This window comes from Pseudophryne corroboree, chromosome 5 (assembly GCF_028390025.1).
Source record: "Pseudophryne corroboree isolate aPseCor3 chromosome 5, aPseCor3.hap2, whole genome shotgun sequence".
Taxonomy (NCBI): domain Eukaryota; kingdom Metazoa; phylum Chordata; class Amphibia; order Anura; family Myobatrachidae; genus Pseudophryne; species Pseudophryne corroboree.
In genome coordinates this window covers 49,784,822-49,805,526 of record NC_086448.1, presented here as the reverse complement: position 1 = coordinate 49,805,526, position 20,705 = coordinate 49,784,822, and the positions used below count along the sequence as shown (strand labels likewise).

At 45.2% G+C, this 20,705-nt stretch overlaps 1 protein-coding gene across 1 annotated transcript in view; it reads left to right on the top strand.

The window, feature by feature from the left end:
• The window catches only part of TG (thyroglobulin), a 297,874-nt gene extending 284,851 nt beyond the window's left edge, over window positions 1–13,023 (top strand). Inside the window, 5 exon segments of the mRNA XM_063925145.1 lie at window positions 1–80; window positions 2,276–2,383; window positions 5,802–5,942; window positions 8,940–9,130; window positions 12,770–13,023. The exon segment at window positions 1–80 is cut by the window's left edge and continues 102 nt beyond it. Of these exon segments, the coding sequence (XP_063781215.1) occupies window positions 1–80; window positions 2,276–2,383; window positions 5,802–5,942; window positions 8,940–9,130; window positions 12,770–12,870 (621 nt within the window). The 3' untranslated portion in view covers window positions 12,871–13,023.
• The last annotated feature ends 7,682 nt before the right edge of the window (window positions 13,024–20,705 follow it).

The window sequence follows — 20,705 nt, the reverse complement described above, 5'->3', positions numbered from 1 at the left end:
GCAGCCGTGTGGTTCTACTCTCTTCAGCATTCCACCGATGACTATTCCAGTTTTTCCAGAGCTTTGGAAAATTCTACACGGTAAGTGAAAATTTCTGTCACAGATGGCTGCAAAGACCTATGAATCTCCGAGCGGATGGAAAACCAAGTACTTTCCTTCTAATCTTTTGGACGCATTTATAAAGTACCCTCAATGTGCCTTGGTTTGAAATGCTTGGTTTTTTTTTAACCTAATTTGAAATTTGAAATTCAATAAAATTTCACAGATTCCAACATCTTCGTGGTGAAGCCTTCAGCAGATTAAATGTTGTGGTTTGTGTTAATATAAACATTTCTACATTTTGTAAATATTTTTAATACTACAGTATGTATTATTATTTTTATCCCTAATAAAAATTATTTAGATGCTTTGTTAATTGGACATTAAACGGCGCTGTTCGATGTCCATCTTTCATGTAGGATTACTGTTCACATTCAAAAACAGTTATAGGGTTCAGTCCAATCAGCTGCAAGTTCAGTCACGGCGCGAGTAAGTATGGCTGCATGTTGCACTTACAGTAACTTCGGACCCACAGATTCTTATTTGCAGCCCCGTAAGGCTGCATACAAAAATCCACAATCCAGGGGCGAGATCAGGCAGCGAGTGGAGCGAGTTGCAGTGCCATTGCCCGCAATTCAACGCCATTCCCGGGATATGTAGATCCATTGCAGCTGGGGTGCCACAGGTTGCATACCCCTACTCTAGTAGAATGGTTGACAAACTTAACCCTCAAGTTTTCCCAACAGGTCACGTTTTCAGGATTCTGTTCGTGGTAGCAGGTGGATAGTAACTGACCCAGCAAAGATTTCAGTAACTCACTTGTGCATGGTTAAAGACATCTGCAAAACATGACCTGTTGCTGGTACTTTAAGACTGGCGTTTAGCACTTGGCTTGTTCTAATGATCAATAGTTTCATTTATACAGTCCCTGAATGACTGCTGTCAGGTGTAACCAGAATTTGAACTTATGAAATGCTTCTACTTGTCAGGCTGTAGATGAACATGCTGTGGTATGTTCTATTTACATCAATATACATTCTGGATCTAAGTAGCACGGGAATGTCTGATATCATGTACAGACCTATGCTATGTATTATTTGATATCTGTCCATTATACAGTGCCTAAGGGCTTCCCACCGGGGCGCAGCGCACATCTCACCCTTTATTAGGAGGCAAGAATCCCGGTTATTAAAGATTCATAGATATCTATTTCATTTATAAATTGTAGTTAACTTTGCTGGGCACTTGCATCCTAAATAGTAGTAATTATATTGTGCTCGAGTCTTTTTACCCATAATCAGTCTTCATTGGACATACAGTATAGCATACTGCACACCCCAGTGTGTTCTTGTCACATATAACGAAGGCTGACATTTGTAGGCTGAATTAATACACATGAGACTGCATCATAATAATTAACTATGAGCCACTGATATTATGTGAACACTTTAGGCCTCAATTGGAGTTTGACGCATTTTGCACCCCAAACATGCAGATGTGACCTCATACACCTTGCGTTTCTTCACCATATGGCGTAAGACGCCTGACGTGACTGAGCCGCTGCAAGAGTAGTGGCGTAACATCTTTTTCTTTACATTCTGCCTCTTGCACGCGTCGCAGACGTAGCGAAACACCACTCACAGTGTGCAAGAGACGCCGAGCTGCGACTTCAACTGCAGAGGACTTACTATTAAACACGTACAAAGTCTCAGATGAAGCACAACGGAACTTGGAGTGAGAACAAGCTGCGTCTCTGCATTGTAGCACTTCATATACACATTCAGACCCAGTCGCACAGAGATGTACAGTATGAATGTCGCTCATCACAGTGATCAGTGTGACCTACCAGAGTAGTCTTGTCGCTTCTAGTTGTTCTATTTATGCAAATACAAGATGATGCACATTTTGAAGAAGAAGGACGCTCGGCGCGGCTCAGTTGCCTGGGACCTGGCGTACTGAGGATGGGGGGGGGGGGGGTGGGCTATTTGCCACAACTAGAGCAACAATGTATAAAGACACGTACAATTTTATTGGAAAAATAAGCGCCCCATTGCAGTGGGTCCCCTCCCCGCCTCGCCGGTGCCACCATCTTCCCAGCGATACTTTCATGTAGAGATACCCATGTCTGCACATATCATATCGGCCTAGAAACTGTATAACCCTACTCTTGTTTATACATTCTGCTTAGCGCACGTTGTTATTAATCCACCCTATGGTTTTCTGCTTGCCTCTCTAGGGACCATTTTATAGCCTGCCCTGCAATCAGGATGGCCCAGCACTGGTCTGAGAAGCTGCGGGGCAGCGTCCACATGTACTATGTTCCCGAAACCTTCGCGCAGAGCAGGTGAGTCATCATAGTCTTATACATAGGGTCTGATTATGAGGTGCACGTGATGCCGACGCCGCATGCAAGTGAGCAATGTTTTCAGTCTGCTCATACGTCTGAGTTGCACTGCGCATTTGTCTCGATGGTTACCTCTGCAGGATGCAGAGAGATATAATTACAGTGGGTGTCTAAGGGAGGTTACAGGGGGATGGCTAGCCAGATGCGGGCATGTGAGTGGCACAGGGGGAGTGCAATCTCAGATGGCGTGATTGATGGTGACTCTTAATACAGACAGAGGCGGATTAGCGCCACGGCTTGTGGGTAACTCAGTAAGAAAAGCATAAAAACACAGTAGTGGCAAAAGCTGCTGTCTTGGCTGCAACTGTGTCCACCTCTGATTCAGACCCATAGTCACCGTATTATTGTAATGTATGGATTTGTGCAACTAGAGTAGCACCTTTCAAAACCACCCTAATGCATGCTATAGGTACACAGTAATGTATCCCTCTGCATCGCTGCCTTAATGACCTAGGTTTCCATATTTATGTGGTCCAGCGGGAATCCTGGCAACGTCTGTCATTAGTGCCAGGCTGAGGAGGAGGGTGCGTTTCTCAGCCCGGTGACCAGAGGGGACTCGGACGCCTTTTTGTGGTGCAGATGATGATAGAGTTGCTTTAAAGGAATCCGTCTTCTGCATAAAACCATATGACGCTGATTTGGAAGACACATTAGCAGATACACATTATCCATGTTGGTAAATGAGACATTTTGAAAATGATAAATAGATTGGCTTAGGGCCTTTTTCCCATATTGCAAAATGCCTGCCTCTTCCAATCCCTGATTTTATTTAATTCAGTACTATAATAAATCACAAACCCATTGCGCCCGATGGACGCCAGTAGCGTATCTTGCGTGTTTTCACACTACACTTGCATTAGAGCCAATCACATGAGCTGCCACATCTCCACATACGGCATGGTAAGCATAGCTGGGCCAGTGAGGGTATGTTGGGGTACTTGCATCATGTGCACCAAGGATAGGGCTGAGGCAGGTGCGCACTGGTGATGATGGAGCCAAGTGTACGGATTGGAGTTGTCCGGTTGCAGAGATGTGTACAACTCTGCGTACAGGTGAATATTCAGACTCCTCCCAGCATTAGCCACGCACCCTCCCAGTACCTGGGCCCGGCACAGCCGTCGGCACCCCTGCAGGTAGCCAGTGAAGGGAGTAGAGGATGGGTGTTATGTGGCTGGAACGGGGCTGGATGGTTAGTAGCCTGGCAGTTCTGCTTTGTACCAGCTGTATACGGTGCAATTCCCAGGTAGAGGGCATTGCAGTAGTCTAATCGAGATGATACAAATGCATGGATGACGTTTGGCAGATCATCTGAGGGAATACAGTGCCTGATTCTGGCTATGGATATGAGAAATAAAGGGAAAAGTGGAGTAATAGACTGGATAGCAAATAGGGAATGAAAGATGCAGATGGAGCCGGGATGGCCACATAAAAGAGCTGAGTAGTAAAAGAAACTCCGGAATCTCCTTTAGCCCCACTAAGAACTGTGTCCTGGACAGGTAGCTCCCAGTTACCGCCTTCTGGCCAACGCGTTTTGGGACTGTCCTATTATCAAGTCATCTGGGGTTGTTCATGAACTCAAAAACCTTTGACCCCCATGCTCCAAATCCCATCGCTTGCTTTATAAGACAAAGGGATAAATTTACTAAGGTGGGCAGGGTCGGACTGGCCCACAGGGGTACCAGGGAAACCACTGATGGGCCCCACTGACTGGGGGCCCACTCCTTCCTCTAGGGATCAGGTTCCAGACTGTGCACTTGTATTATATATAGCAGATATGTTGCATTATGCTGCACAAGTCTATTGTGTATTCCAAGCCTCTGTGAAGGCTGGCCACACCCCCTCTGTAGGCTGGCCACACCCCCAAGTATGATGCCCTATCACTGCATTCCTCCCGTGGGCCCTGCATGCCCCAGTCCAACACTGAAGGTGGGGTTTGTTTGTTTGTTTGTTTGTTTTTTAGAACTGGTGGTGTTGCTCCTAGCAACCAATCAGATTCTATTTAAAATTTATCTAGGTACTTCTAGAAAATAATAGATAGAATCTGATTGGTTGCTATAGGACAACAGCACCAGTTCTAAAAAAAAAAAAAAAAAACTCCCACCTTAGTAAATTTACCCCAAAGAGTTACAGAGGGCTCTTTCTCCACCAACTAGTCTGGTATCTGGGGCTCACTGTCTGAGGCGTGACTGTAGCTAGTTATTCTTATTTTCCTGGAGTTCGGAATCCTGACACACTTTGTTAAAGAATTAGCAAGGATAGGTTTTATGCTGTACCTAATTTACTGTGTTTGGCAGCGACACGGAAGCTGGGATGGCTGGCTCTGAGGAGTGTCACAGTTTCCTTCTTGCTGGCGTTTGCACAGCCAGGCTGGAACATTTCATGCGCTCCGTCAGCTTGTTCATCCTCGTCCGTAGCGCATCTTACATGTGCACAAAGTGCCTCATTCAGTGTTAGCGAATAAAAAAAGAGCACAGGAACAATTTGCCCCGTGGCAGAACCAAGGTACATTGCATGTGAGGCACATTTAAATTGCACAGAAAGATCTAGTATTTGGAAGAGGTTTGTCCTAGCTTCATTTCATTGTAAAAGCAAAGCCGCCCAGTATTGTTCACAACGTGCAAAGCAGCCAGGATTCTCCCTGCGTGCAGATAATGAGTGCATTTGGCCCTTTGCATGGGAACGTGGTTCATTAGTTGGTCCTAATTGTGAATTAGAGATATATAAAAATCCCTAATACTTTACATAAATGCAGACGGCAATTTTTAGTGCTACTACACATTGGTGGTCATTCCGAATTGATCGCTAGCTGCATTTGTTCGCAGCGCAGCGATCAGGCTAAAAAACGGCAGTTCTGCGCATGCGGCGCAATGCGCACACATGACGTACGGGCACAACGAACGATGCAGTTTTGCACAGGGTCTAGCGATGCATTTCAGTCGCACTGCTGGCCGCAGAGTGATTGACATGAAGTGGGCATGTCTGGGTGGCAACTGACCGTTTTCAGGGAGTGTTCGGAAAAATGCAGGCGTGCCAAGGAAAACGCAGGTGTGGCTGGGCGGGTGTGTGACGTCAATTCCGGAACTGAATAGTCTGAACTCTGAAGTGATCGCAAGCGCTGAGTAGGTTTTGAGCTACTCTGAAACTACACAAAAATATGTTTGCAGGCGCTCTGCGATACAACCGTTCACACTTCTGCTAAAATACACTCCCAGAGGGCGGCGGCATAGCGTTTGCACGGCTGCTAAAAACTGCTAGCGAGCGATCAACTCGGAATGACCCCCATTACTCTTACTGGTTTTGATAGTTTCTCATTGCTTGCGTTATAATTTCATGTTTATGTGTGTCTGTATTCATGCAGCACTGGCCTAGATCTCCCGGAAGACGTTATATACGCATTCGGAATTCCTTTCCACTCTAACTATAGGAATCAGTTCTACGCAGAGGAGCAAAGTCTTTCCTTAAAGATCATGCAATACCTGGCTAACTTTGTAAAGACCGGGTATGTACCATGTATCCAGTGCGGAAACAGAAGTAACCGTTACAGTGCCTCTCGTGCCTTTTAACGCTAATTACAGTAAAATGTGCTATAGGCGACTGTACATGTGTCACATTAGTGTGATGTGTTTAAAGCATTTTTTTTTTAAACATAATTTTGTTCATAACCAAAAAGTGACAATCACCATTGAAATGCGGCATTCTATTCCTGCGTCCCTGTAACACGAGCACTTGGGACCATAGGGGTAATTCAGAGTTGATTGCAGCAGCAAATTTGTTAGCAGTTGGACAAAACCATGTGCACTGCAGGGGGGGGGGGGGGGGGGCAGATGTAACATGTGCAGAGAGAGTTAGATTTGGGTGGGTTATATTGTTTCTGTGCAGGGTAAATACTGGCTGCTTTATTTTTGCACAGCAGTTTAGATTGCAGATTGAACACACCCCACCCAAATCTCACTCTCTCTGCACATGTTATATCTTCCCCACCTGCAGTGCACATGGTTTTGACCAACTGCTAACAAATTTGTTGCTGCAATCAACTCTGAATTAGGCCACATATACGAGGTTGGTTCAGTAAGTAAGGTAACCAGACCTCTCATGGGTGTAATGTTCTCTATTTCATCCTAATTCCCCGCCCGGCCAGAGCAGGTAGACCGCTGCTTCCCCTCACGGCCATTAGACTGCGCCTCATATCAGTCATACTGTCCCAGCATCAGCTGTAAGATGACGGGGGTGGCGGGAACACTGCGGTGTGCAGTGTGATCAGATTTCTGCATATAAAGGGCACATCAGCAGCTGACATTCAGCGCCATCTTGTTGAGGTGTACGGTGACAACGTCCTATCACAGAACAGGTTTGGGTTTGGTGCACTGCCTTTGATATCCAAGTTGCTACCATTGGGAGGTACTGCACCTTCCTCACTACAGCCCTGACCTGGCACCGCAAGATTTCTATCTCCTTGGACCATTGGAAAAGCACCTGGGTGGAAGGCAATTCGCAACCGACGGTGAAACCGTCATGCCCCGACCACAGGCACTTGACACTGATTTCGTCTATGCCCGGTGTACCATTGGAACAAATGCCTAGACACTAATGGGGACTATATGGAAAAATAATCGGTACCAAGGCCATACTACTGATTATATGTATATATACAAGTTGAATTGATTAACCTTATTTATTGAACCACCCGTGGGTGTATATTTACTAAAGAGCGAGTTTATAGAAATGGGGATGTTGCCCATAGCAACCAATTAGATTCTAGCTATTATCTTCTAGAAGGTGCTAGCTAAATGGTAAGTAGAATCGGTTTGGTTGCTATGGGCAACATCTCCATTTCTATAAACCCGCACTTTAGAAAGTATGCCACTTGTAGTTTTTACCCATTTTTCCTCAGATAAAATATTTTTTCCAAATGAGAAATCCCTCCAAGTGGGGTCCTGTCAAAGGTAGGTGGGGGCAGGAGTAAATATATTGGCCCCAAATGTAACTATAATTTTTTATGGACAGGAAACTATCAAACGCGCTGCCAGGTGTCAATCACTATGTGTCACCTCTGTGTTGCCATGGTGCCAGTCATGTGACATGCCACAGGACTATGACTGCCATTAAGTTCTCAAGTCAGATGATTAGTGTATCACCTCACCACCAAATATACTGGTCTGCTACTTAATACCGTATCCATATTCAAAACATAATACAATTACTGTGTAGACTAATTACGTTTATTAATTAGACATTGAGATATGCACGGCAGTAACGTTTTAAAAAATTATCTCTCAAGGAGGCGGGCCCACGATCAAAATGTATCAGGGCACCTATAATTATTATGCGTGACACCGCCTATAAGTTCATGCACTTTAATGGGAATCAGGACTAATTTATGCTAATAGGATCACATACTTTATTTTTGTAATAGCCAGCAAATGATTAAACCAGTGATATTAATAGAGGATGACCTGAAATTTCTCAACATAAGCTCACTTGTGATCTCTAAACCTAAATATAGCATTATCAAAAGACGTATATTACTAAATATCTCTAGGACAATTAGATGAAAGTGACCCCCGTTTCTAAAAATAAGAGTTACAAAAAAACATATTTCATATATTTTATTGATGTTTTTTTGTGGATTCATATTTTTTAAGAATCAAATGACAGAGCTACTGACACTTATCACAGGATCCGGTCTTTAGTTTAACCTCACTTAGAGCGATCACTATTGGTCGCATTGCATTAGGTCGACACCTGGAAAAGGTTATGAGTTTTTCACAATTTAATAAAAATTTTTGGACTTTTTCATACTTTACAGTCCACACGGACTACGACTGGGAATAGTAACCTGCGGCAAGCGCAGTGGTAGCGGAGCGAGGCACCTTGCCCGAAGCTCGCTCGCCATGCGAAAGGACACGGTGCACTAATTGGGGTTCCCGGTCACTGTACAAAGAATACGACAACAAAAAAACAACAAAAAAACAAACTCATGTCTACCTTTTTCAAAGTCGACCTGCCGACCATGTCGATCTTTTCCAGGTGTCGACCTACTGCCCGTCGACAAATAGTGGTCGACATAATGAGTGTCAGCCTAAATAGGGTAGACCCAACAAACCCATTCCATTACAGAGTAACGATTCTGTATACGGCCGACATTATATACATTCATACGATTTTTTCATTTTCTGATAATATCATTCAGGTTCATGCGGGTAACCTGAGTTACCCCATCTTCCGTTCTATACATCTTCATAGCTACAACTGTACAAAATTCTAACTGATTACAGTCCGGGGGCATGTGGGTGAGTGGGGTGGGGCGGGGGGTGGATTTTTAAACTCTCCATCCAAAAATAAAGACGTCCCAGTTAAATGTTAATGTTATGTAATTTCTTTGTCTCATCATTAAAACTTGTCTATAGTTTATTATATCAACTTTTAGTGGTTCATTCTCCGCTTGGAGACGGTTGATGAATTTAAAATTGAATATATCTTTTTGGTTTTCTCCCAGGAACCCTAACTTTCCATATACGTACTCAAGGAAAAGGAATCCCGCGTTACCGTCCTGGACTGAGTACCTGAGTCACAGCCAGGGGGATAACTACAAGGAGTTTACTAAACTTCTACCCAGTCTCCGGGGTCTGAAGAAGGCTGAGTGCTCGTTCTGGAACGACTACATCCCCGCGCTTAAACTGTCTATGAGTAAGTGGAGAGAGATTGTCATCAAACAGACTGGCAGGTGTCAGGGTGGTCTGCTGTCTTCTCTCACTTGGCGCAGAAGTAAATGTCAGGACGCCAGGTGTCGGGGAAATGAAACTGGGCTAAAGGAGAGCAAATATATACTGTATGTAGGTGAAATGTTACATAGGAGGAAACAGGGCCTGAGTATGTGAATAAATATCGGGGGGCAGTGCTGAGCCATTTGGAAAGGAAAAACCTCAGTGGCTAATATAACACGCCCCATTGTCAACTGCAGTAGTCATTATCCCCAAGGTTTATTTATCAAAGATATCACAGATTCTCAGCACCATACAGAGTGATAGAGATATGTGACACACTGGGAGATGGCGTGGGCAGAATATATAGTGCCTGGATGCCAGAGCCGGATTAAGTCTCTGGGGGGCCCAGGGCACTTAAGACAGGGGGGGCCTCTCCCTTATGTCAGCACCGCACCCTTGGCTGTGCCCACTGTGCCTCCTCCCCATTTGCATTAAATATATATATATATATATAGATAGATATATATATAGATAGATATACTGTATGCATAGAGATGACAGATGGCACTCTACAGTCTTGTTAATAGTTTAGAAAAGTGCTGGGCTTGCGCGCATTGTCAGGCATCATATTGACGCAAGCCCGTAATGTAGGACTAAAGGACTTTTTTTAAACTGTTGACAAGGCTGCAGAGTGCCGCCTGTCATCTCTATGCATCTATTTGGTCTACCAACCCTTGGAGGACACCACAGCAAGTAAACCTGTCACCATTTGTGGTGTGCCAAATACATGGAGCTGGTTTAATATATCAAATATATTATATAGGGTGGATGTGATGAATTGCTGGGAAAGGGGAAAGAGACATCTCTCTCTATATACATATATCTAGAGAGAGAGAGAGAGGAGAGATGTTTCTTTTCCCCTCCCAGCAACTCAACACATCCACCCTATATAATATATTTGATAATCCCCCCATCCCTTATATATGATCCCCCACCCCTTACATATTTAATGATCCCCACCTTGTATATATTTAATTTACTTAACTCACTTCCACCTTCTATTAACGAGCACCCACCTCTGCTGGCTGATTTATTGGAGTGCTGTGCACCCAAAGTCCGGCAGCTTCCCGCCTTCTTCCGCTCCCCCTCGCCGCAGCAGCAGCCCCAAAGTAAGATGAACGGCGTCGGCGTCTGCTAGTAGTAGTTGCCAGCGCTACAGGAGTAGCAGGGGAACATGCAGTGCCGCGCCGCGTCCCGCCGCAGGTACAGACACAGGGCAGGCATCGGGACGATTCAACTTTTCTCCAGGCTCCGTAGCCAGCAGCAGCTCTACCAGCAGCTTCCGCTGGAAGTCTACTGCCGCTGTCTGTGAAGCATGGACAGAAGTAGAAACGACCCTGACCCTGTACTGCAGGTATGGCTGGGGGGCCCCTGAGATTGCGGGGCCCGGGGGTATTTACCCCCTGGACCCCCCCTTTAATCCGGCACTGCTGGATGCAATGAATGGCCAAATAGCCAGGGAAACAGGCAAGATCCACATATTGACATACACCAAAATGGTGTTAAGCGGAATATACATAGCTGCAATGTCCACCAATGGCAAACAAAAGAACTCAGCATAAGGGGATGCGGTTACAATTCTGAAGGTCAGGATCCCGGCGCACGAAATACTGGCGCCAAAATCCCAACACACGATGGGACGCAGATGCCAGAATCTCGAAAGGGGCCAGGACACCGATGCTGGAATCCCGATCATCGAGACAGCTAGGCGGGTAAGTACTGCACCGGGGATGGGAGGGTTAGTTTAGGCAACCTCCGGGGGACTCAGGGTTAGGGTGCATGGGGGAGTGGGTCAGGTTTAGGCGGTGGGAGGGAGGGGGGGTTTAGGCACTTAAATGGGTGGCTTAGGGGTAGAGTAGGGGGAGAGTTAGACTACTTACTGGCCCTTGTCGGGATTTAGACTGTTAGGATGCCGCTATCGCCGGCATAAGATGTGACGGGCAACTGGTACATTTGGGAGCCTATAGCGTTCAACCGGGATCAGTATGATTTACCTGCGGGCGGGATGCCGGCTGTTCTTATCCCAGCAGCGGCATCCCGCCCGCCAGAACGCTGGCAGCAGGGCAAGCTCAAATAGTCCTCGGTGACTCGCTGCGCTCACCATAACGTCTATTCCCACTCTATGGGGGCCGTGCACTAGTGGGAATAATCCTGTTTTGCCAGGATTCCCGCATCTGTATCCTGACCGCCGGGATCCTGACAGCCGGACCCCGTTCAACCCATAGGGGGAATTCAATTGTGCATGATACATTTTTGCAAGAATACAATAGACTTTATTACGATTTTTTGACCCATGTTTTTTTTTATGGACAATTCAATTAAAGCCCATTTTTTCTTATGAAAACAAAAACACACAGCAACTGGGATAAATATCCGGACCCATGTGTTTTCACCATCACAGCTGCGAAAAAATTTAAATGGGATTTTGTTTTGTGACCTCAGAGGGTCCTGAATAAAAAGTGCCAGCATTGGAGCTAATTGAGGATCAAGTCGTTACGGTAAAATACCGCAGCTAATTATATTCCCCCATAATCTCAGCAATAACTTAAATCAGTGTCATCAATAGGGGGTGCGGAAAGCACTGGGTGACATTGGGGGTAATTCAGACCTGATCGTAGCAGCATATTTGTTATCAGTTGGGCAAAACCATGTGCACTGCAGGGGGGGCAGATGTAACATGTGCAGAGAGAGTTAGATTTGGGTGGGTTATATTGTTTCTGTGCAGGGTAAATACTGGCTGCTTTATTTTTACACTGCAATTTAGATTTCAGTTTGAACACACCCCACCCAAATCTAACTCTCCCTGCACATGTTACATCTGCCCCCACCTGCACTGCACATGGTTTTGCCCAATTGCTAACAAAATTGCTGCAGCGATAAACTCTGACCCCATTATCTGAGCGGGTTACACCAGAATAGCCAAGTTGATCTGCTATTTTGGTGTCACCCCCTCAGATGGTGTTACTGAGCAGCAGTGATACCAGGGATAGGCTGGGGCCTGCGCAGCAACTCCCAGAGCGCTAGCCAATCCCTCAGCATGACAAAAACGGGGGCGTGTTAGGTGCGTGGCTTCACTGCCACTTGGCCATGCCATCTTTTGCAAACGTGCACAATTTTGCACGCACAAGAAGTCCTGCAATGGGGGCCACACTGGGTGACACCAGCCATAGTAACGCCACTGAGTTACAGCTATACATTCAGTCTAAGAAAGTGACAACTATCTGCAGGCAAGTGTCACAAGCTGTAACAAATATCTGAGAACCTTAGTGCCGCCTGTTGCCCATTACTGGCTTAGAGGAATCAGTGAGTTTGTACATGGTTCCGTGTTACACAGGAGTACTCCCTTGTCTGTGGAATGCCAGTGTCGCTGTCATGGGCACACAGTGCAGCCCTCTTTGCAATGCCGCTGTGTGTAGGTGCCAGATGCTGACAGGAAGGAATAAACCACAGGGTTGTCACACAGTCCATTTATCCTTACTGTGTGTGGTCTGTCGCACGTGCCACCTGTAGCTCAGAACCCTGTGCTAGTTCTACTGCTAAAGGCTTTTATTTTCTCTCATAGATTTACAGACTGGATCTGCGTCTACCAAAAATAGCTTTATAGGGGGATTAAGATCTGCAGTCACACACAGCGCCCTGAAGCAGCGTACAGACTCCTACTGAAGACAGGTGGCGCTAGTTCCCCATCCGGCTGCCATGCCCGGGTCCACGGCACAGCGCATTTGTAATAATAATAGTCACTTGTCTGATTGTGCATTGTTTGCAGCCATAAAGAAGTGATTGTCTCATTCATACAATAAACTGATTTACAATGTAGTATTTGTACTGTATTATTCTTACTGATATGAAGGACAAACTTATTAACCTATCCACCAAAGGAATAGACCAAGTAATATTCCACAACAGGCTGGCTCAGTGGTAAGTGGCACACATAATAAATACCAGTCAGTATAGTGACACAAGAAATAATGGTTTATAAGGTAGGCGCTAGTTCCATGTGTCTTACAGACATTTACACTGCATGCAAAATACATTTACCACTGGTAAGAAGAATTACATACCCTCCAACTGTACCTTTTTTAGCAGGTACAGTACCTTTTTTTTATGGGCTGTACCGATTTTTGGCTCTCCAAACTTCCATTGAAAGTATAGGAAACCCGTGGCCATGCCCCCTTTTCTAATTTGTACCGATTTTTATGTGTAAAATGTTGGAGGGTATGGAATTAGGCTTTAAAATGTAAAGGGGATATGTACTAAGCAGTGATAAAAGTGGAGAAGTGAGCCAGTGGAGAAGTTGCCCATGGCAACCAATCAGCTGCTCTGTATACTTTTTAGTATGCAAATTATAAATGTTACGTTAATGATGATTAGTTGCCACGGGCAACTTCTCCATTGGCTCACTTCTCCACTTTTATCACTGCTTAGTACATGTCCCCCAAAGTGTGCCAAACCAGGAAGTGTGGTATGTAGGTAACTGCTTAGCAGGAAGTCCTGTATGTAGGTAACTGCTGAGCAGGATGTGCTGTATGTAGGTAACTGCTGAGCAGGAAGTCCTGTATGTAGGTAATTGCTGAGCAGGAAGTACTGTATGTAGGTAACTGCTGAGCAGGAAATACTGCATGTAGGTAACTGCTCAGCAGGAAGTATTGCATGTAGGTAACTGCTGAGCAGGAAGTACTGCATGTAGGTAACTGCTGAACAGGAAGTACTGCATGCAGGTAACTGCTGAGCAGGAAGTATTGTATGTAGGTAACTGCCGAGCATGATGTACTGTATGTAGGTAACTGCCGAGCAGGATGTGCTGTATGGAGGTAATTGCTGAGCAGGAAGTACTACATGTAGGTAACTGCTGAGCAGGAAGTACTGTATGTAGGTAACTGCTGAGCAGGAAGTATTGTTTGTAGGTAACTGCTGAGCAGGAAGTATTGTATGTAGGTAACGGCTGAGCAGGATGTACTGTTTGGAGGTTACTGCTGAGCTGGAAGTACTGTATGTAGGTAACTGCCGAGCAGGAAGTACTGCATGTAGGTAACTGCTGAGCAGGAAGTATTGTATGTAGGTAACTGCTGAGCATGATGTACTGTATGTAGGTAACTGCCGAGCAGGAAGTACTGCATGTAGGTAACTGCTGAGCAGGAAGTATTGTATGTAGGTAACTGCTGAGCAGGAAGTACTGTATGTAGGTAACTGGTGAGCAGGAAGTACTGTATGTAGGTAACTGGTGAGCAGGAAGTACTGTATGTAGGTAACTGCTGAGCAGGAAGTACTGTATGTAGGTAACTGCTGAGCAGGAAGCACTGCATGTAGGTAACTGCTGAGCAGGAAGTATTGTATGTAGGTAACGGCTGAGCAGGAAGTACTGTATGTAAGTAACTGCTGAGCAGGATGTACTGTATGTAGGTAACTGCTGAGCAGGATGTACTGCATGTAGGTAACTGCTGAGTAGGAAGTACTGTATGTAGGTAACTGCTGAGCCTGAAGTCCTGTATGTAGGTAACTGCCGAGCAGGAAGTACTGCATGTAGGTAACTGCTGAGCAGGAAGTATTGTAGGTAAGTAACTGCTGAGCAGGAAGTACTGCATGTAGGTAACTGGTGAGCAGGAAGTACTGTATGTAGGTAACTGTTGAGCAGGAAGTATTGAATGTAGGTAACTGCTGAGCAGGAAGTACTGTATGTAAGTAACTGCTGAGCAGGGTGTACTGTATGTAGGTAACTGCTGAGCAGGATGTACTGCATGTAGGTAACTGCTGAGCAGGAAGTACTGTATGTAGGTAACTGCTGAATAGGAAGTACTGCATGTAGGTAACTGCTGAGCAGAAGTATTATATGTAGGTAACTGCTGAGCATGATGTACTGTATGTAGGTAACTGCCGAGCAGCAAGTACTGCATGTAGGTAACTGCTGAGCAGGAAGTATTGTATGTAGGTAATTGCTGAGCAGGAAGTACTGCATGTAGGTAACTGGTGAGCAGGAAGTACTGTATGTAGGTAACTGGTGAGCAGGAAGTACTGTATGTAGGTAACTGCTGAGCAGGATGTACTGTATGTAGGTAAATGCTGTGCAGGATGTACTGCATGTAGGTAACTGCTGAGTAGGAAGTACTGTATGTAGGTAACTGCTGAGCAGGAAGTCCTGTATGTAGGTAACTGCTGAGCAGGAAGCACTGCATGTAGGTAACTGCTGAGCAGGAAGTATTGTATGTAGGTAACTGCTGAGCAGGAAGTACTGTATGTAGGTAACTGCTGAACAGGAAGTATTGAATGTAGGTAACTGCTGAGCAGGAATTCCTGTATGTAGGTAACTGCTGAGCAGGAAGCACTTCATGTAGGTAACTGCTGAGCAGGAAGTACTGTATGTAGGTAACTGCTGAGCAGGAAGTAATGTATGTAGGTAACTGCTGAGCAGGAAGTATTGTATGTAGGTAACTGCTGAACAGGAAGTACTGCATGTAGGTAACTACTGAGCAGGAAATATTGTATGTAGGTAACTGCTGAGCATGATGTACTGTATGTAGGTAACTGCTGAGCAGGAAGTACTGCATGTAGGTAACTGGTGAGCAGGAAGTACTGTATGTAGGTAACTGCTGAGCAGGATGTACTGTTTGGAGGTTAATGCTGAGCAGGAAGTACTGTATGTAGGTAACTGCTGAACAGGAAGTACTGCATGTAGGTAACTACTGAGCAGGAAATATTGTATGTAGGTAACTGCTGAGCATGATGTACTGTATGTAGGTAACTGCTGAGCAGGAAGTACTGCATGTAGGTAACTGGTGAGCAGGAAGTACTGTATGTAGGTAACTGGTGAGCAGGAAGTACTGTATGTAGGTAACTGCTGAGCAGGATGTACTGTATGTAGGTAAATGCTGAGCAGAATGTACTGCATGTAGGTACCTGCTGAGCATGAAGTCCTGTATGTAGGTAACTGCTGAGCAGGAAGCACTGCATGTAGGTAACTGCTGAGCAGGAAGTACTGTATGTAGGTAACTGCTGAGCAGGAAGTATTGTATGTAGGTAACGGCTGAGCAGGATGTACTGTTTGGAGGTTACTGCTGAGCAGGAAGTACTGTATGTAGGTAACTGCTGAACAGGAAGTACTGCATGTAGGTAACTGCTGAGCAGGAAGTATTGTATGTAGGTAACTGCTGAGCATGATGTACTGTAAGTAGGTAACTGCAGAGCAGGAAGTACTGCATGTAGGTAACTGCTGAGCAGGAAGTATTGTATGTAGGTAACTGCTGAGCAGGAAGAACTGTATGTAGGTAACTGGTGAGCAGGAAGTACTGTATGTAGGTAACTGCTGAGCAGGAAGTACTGTATGTAAGTAACTGCTGAGCAGGAAGCACTGCATGTAGGTAACTGCTGAGCAGGAAGTATTGTATGTAGGTAACTGCTGAGCAGGAAGTACTGTATGTAGGTAACTGCTGAGCAGGATGTACTGCATGTAGGTAACTGCTGAGTAGGAAGTACTGTATGTAGGTAACTGCTGAGTAGGAAGTAATGTATGTAGGTAACTGCTGAGCAGGAAGTCCTGTATGTAGGTAACTGCCGAGCAGGAAGTATTGTATGTAGGTAACTGCTGAGCAGAATGTACTGTACGTAGGTAACTGCTGAGCAGGAACCACTGCATGTAGGTAACTGCTGAGCAGGAAGTACTGAATGTAGGTAACTGCTGAGCAGGAAGTACTGTATGTAAGACCCTGCTGTGCAGGATGTACTGTATGTAGGTAACTGCTGAGCAGGATGTACTGCATGTAGGTAACTGCTGAGTAGGAAGTACTGTATGTAGGTAACTGCTGAGCAGTAAGTACTGCATGTACAGTAGGTAACTGCTGAATAGGAAGTACTGCATGTAGGTAACTGCTGAGCAGAAGTATTGTATGTAGGTAACTGCTGAGCATGATGTACTGTATGTAGGTAACTGCCAAGCAGGAAGTACTGCATGTAGGTAACTGCTGAATAGGAAGTACTGCATGTAGGTAACTGCTGAGCAGAAGTATTGTATGTAGGTAACTGCTGAGCATGATGTACTGTATGTAAGTAACTGCCAAGCAGGAAGTACTGCATGTAGGTAACTGCTGAGCAGGAAGTATTGTGTGTACGTAACTGCTGAGCAAGAAGTACTGTATGTAGGTAACTGGTGAGCAGGAAGTACTGTATGTAGGTAACTGCTGAGCAGGATGTACTGTATGTAGGTAACTGCTGAGCAGGAAGTACTGTATGTAGGTAACTGCTGAGCAGGAAGTATTGAATGCAGGTAACTGCTGAGCATGAAGTCCTGTATGTAGGTAACTGCTGAGCAGGAAGCACTGCATGTAGGTAACTGCTGAGCAGGAAGTACTGTATGTAGGTAACTGCTGAGCAGGAAGTATTGTATGTAGGTAACTGCTGAGCAGGAAGTATTGTATGTAGGTAACGGCTGAGCAGGATGTACTGTTTGGAGGTTACTGCTGAGCAGGAAGTACTGTATGTAGGTAACTGCTGAACAGGAAGTACTGCATGTAGGTAACTGCTGAGCAGGAAGTATTGTATGTAGGTAACTGCTGAGCATGATGTACTGTAAGTAGGTAACTGCAGAGCAGGAAGTACTGCATGTAGGTAACTGCTGAGCAGGAAGTATTGTATGTAGGTAACTGCTGAGCAGGAAGTCCTGTATGTAGGTAACTGGTGAGCAGGAAGTACTGTATGTATGTAACTGCTGAGCAGGAAGTACTGTATGTAAGTAACTGCTGAGCAGGAAGCACTGCTTGTAGGTAACTGCTGAGCAGGAAGTATTGTATGTAGGTAACTGCTGAGCAGGAAGTACTGTATGTAGGTAACTCCTGAGCAGGATGTACTGCAAGTAGGTAACTGCTGAGTAGGAAGTACTGTATGTAGGTAACTGCTGAGTAGGAAGTAATGTATGTAGGTAACTGCTGAGCAGGAAGTCCTGTATGTAGGTAACTGCCGAGCAGGAAGTATTTTATGTAGGTAACTGCTGAGCAGAATGTACTGTATGTAGGTAACTGCTGAGCAGGAACCACTGCATGTAGGTAACTGCTGAGCAGGAAGTATTGAATGTAGGTAACTGCTGAGCAGGAAGTACTGTATGTAAGTAACTGCTGAGTAGGAAGTACTGTATGTAGGTAACTGCTGAGCAGTACGTACTGCATGTACAGTAGGTAACTGCTGAATAGGAAGTACTGCATGTAGGTAACTGCTGAGCAGAAGTGTTGTATGTAGGTAACTGCTGAGCATGATGTACTGTATTTAGGTAACTGCCAAGCAGGAAGTACTGCATGTAGGTAACTGCTGAATAGGAAGTACTGCATGTAGGTAACTGCTGAGCAGAAGTATTGTATGTAGGTAACTGCTGAGCATGATGTACTGTATGTAAGTAACTGCCAAGCAGAAAGTACTGCATGTAGGTAACTGCTGAGCAGGAAGTATTGTATGTACGTAACTGCTGAGCAAGAAGTACTGTATGTAGGTAACTGGTGAGCAGGAAGTACTGTATGTAGGTAACTGCTGAGCAGGATGTACTGTATGTAGGTAACTGCTGAGCAGGATGTACTGTATGTAGGTAACTGCTGAGCAGGATGCACTGCATGTAGGTAACTGCTGAGCAGGAAGTATGGTATGTAGGTAACTGCTGAGCAGGAAGTACTGTATTTAGGTAAGTGGTGAGCAGGAAGTACTGTATGTAGGTAACTGCTGAGCAGGATGTACTGTATGTAGGTAACTGCTGAGCAGGATGTACTGCATGTAGGTAACTGCTGAGCAGGAAGTCCTGTATGTAGGTAACTGCCGAGCAGGAAATATTGTATGTAGGTAACTGCTGAGCAGAATGTACTGTATGTAGGTAACTGCTGAGCAGGAAGCACTGCATGTAGGTAACTGCTGAGCAGGAAGTACTGAATGTAGGTAACTGCTGACCAGGGAGTACTGTATGTAGGTAACTACTGAGCAGGATGTACTGTATGTAGGTAACTGCTGAGCAGGATGTACTGCATGTAGGTAACTGCTGAGCAGGATGTACTGCATGTAGGTAACTGCTGAATAGGAAGTACTGCATGTAGGTAACTGCTGAGCAGGATGTACTGCATGTAGGTAACTGCTGAGTAGGAAGTACTGTATGTGGGTAACTGCTGAGCAGGAAGTACTGCATGTAGGTAACTGCTGAATAGGAAGTACTGCATGTAGGTAACCGCTGAGCAGAAGTATTGTATGTACGTAACTGCTGAGCAAGAAGTACTGTATGTAGGTAACTGGTGAGCAGGAAGTACTGTATGTAGGTAACTGCTGAGCAGGATGTACTGTATGTAGGTAACTGCTGAGCAGGATGTACTGTATGTAGGTAACTGCTGAGCAGGATGCACTGCATGTAGGTAACTGCTGAGTAGGAAGTATTGTATGTAGGTAACTGCTGAGCAGGAAGCACTGTATGTAGGTAACTGCTGAGCAGGATGCACTGCATGTAGGTAGCTGCTGAGTAGGAAGTACTGCATGTAGGTAACTGCTGAGCAGGAAGTCCTGTATGTATATAACTGCTGAGCAGGAAGTACCTCACTTTTTACTGTAAATGCAGCCCCCCATAGAATCCTGTGGGAGCTGCTTTCTTGACGAATTTGCCATGCTCTGGAATTCTATTCATTGCGGGGCTAGGCCCTAATGGCTAACGCCATCTGAAGATGGCATTAGCTAGTTTTGCCTATAGGCTGCACTTTGCAAAAAGTACAGAGAGTGAGACATAAGTTTGAATAAAATGCCGCACATAGAAGTCACGCTTCTTTCCTGTTCTATTTCCTTTACTTGTAGTCTTCATTTGGAAATGGGCTATCTACCTGGGGGAGCTCACAGAGAAAGGTGGACCCCAATAAACATCAGATTTGCCCTTATTCACCTAGCATTTTTCCTCCCGATATGGGACGAGACACAGTGCGATGTGGACGCAGCGCCATGGATAGCTATTTTCGGACTCTTCTCCCCGTGTCTGTATGTTTCCTCCCACACGCCAAAAACATACTGACGGTTTATTGACTTCAGACGATAAATAAACCTAGTGTGTGTATATGTGATAGGGGTTATAGATTGCAAGCTCCACTGGTGGAGGGATTGATGTGACTGGCCAAATATTCTCTGTAAAGCGCTGCGGACTAGGTATCTGCTTCACTATAGAAATAATTGGATAAATATCACTAGTTTGTTAATTTAGTATTGTGGATCCTGCTCTTGTCTGTGGTTATTCTGCAGTATGCTCAGTGGCCAGACACAGATACATCTGCTGGTATACAGTATGTAATGTGCAGCAATTTATGTCCTTACTCAGAGCTTTATAGCATCTTACATCCAGACCCAGCCGCTGCCAGACAATATAACAATTCATGGAGATTACAGTCTGGCAGGGATTTATATATAATGTGTCCACTTTAGAGCAAACATTGGCCTCCGATGTCTGTAACAACCAGCTAGAGACGGTGTGACCGGTACCTAATGGCGCCTTTACATTCAGGAATACAAGA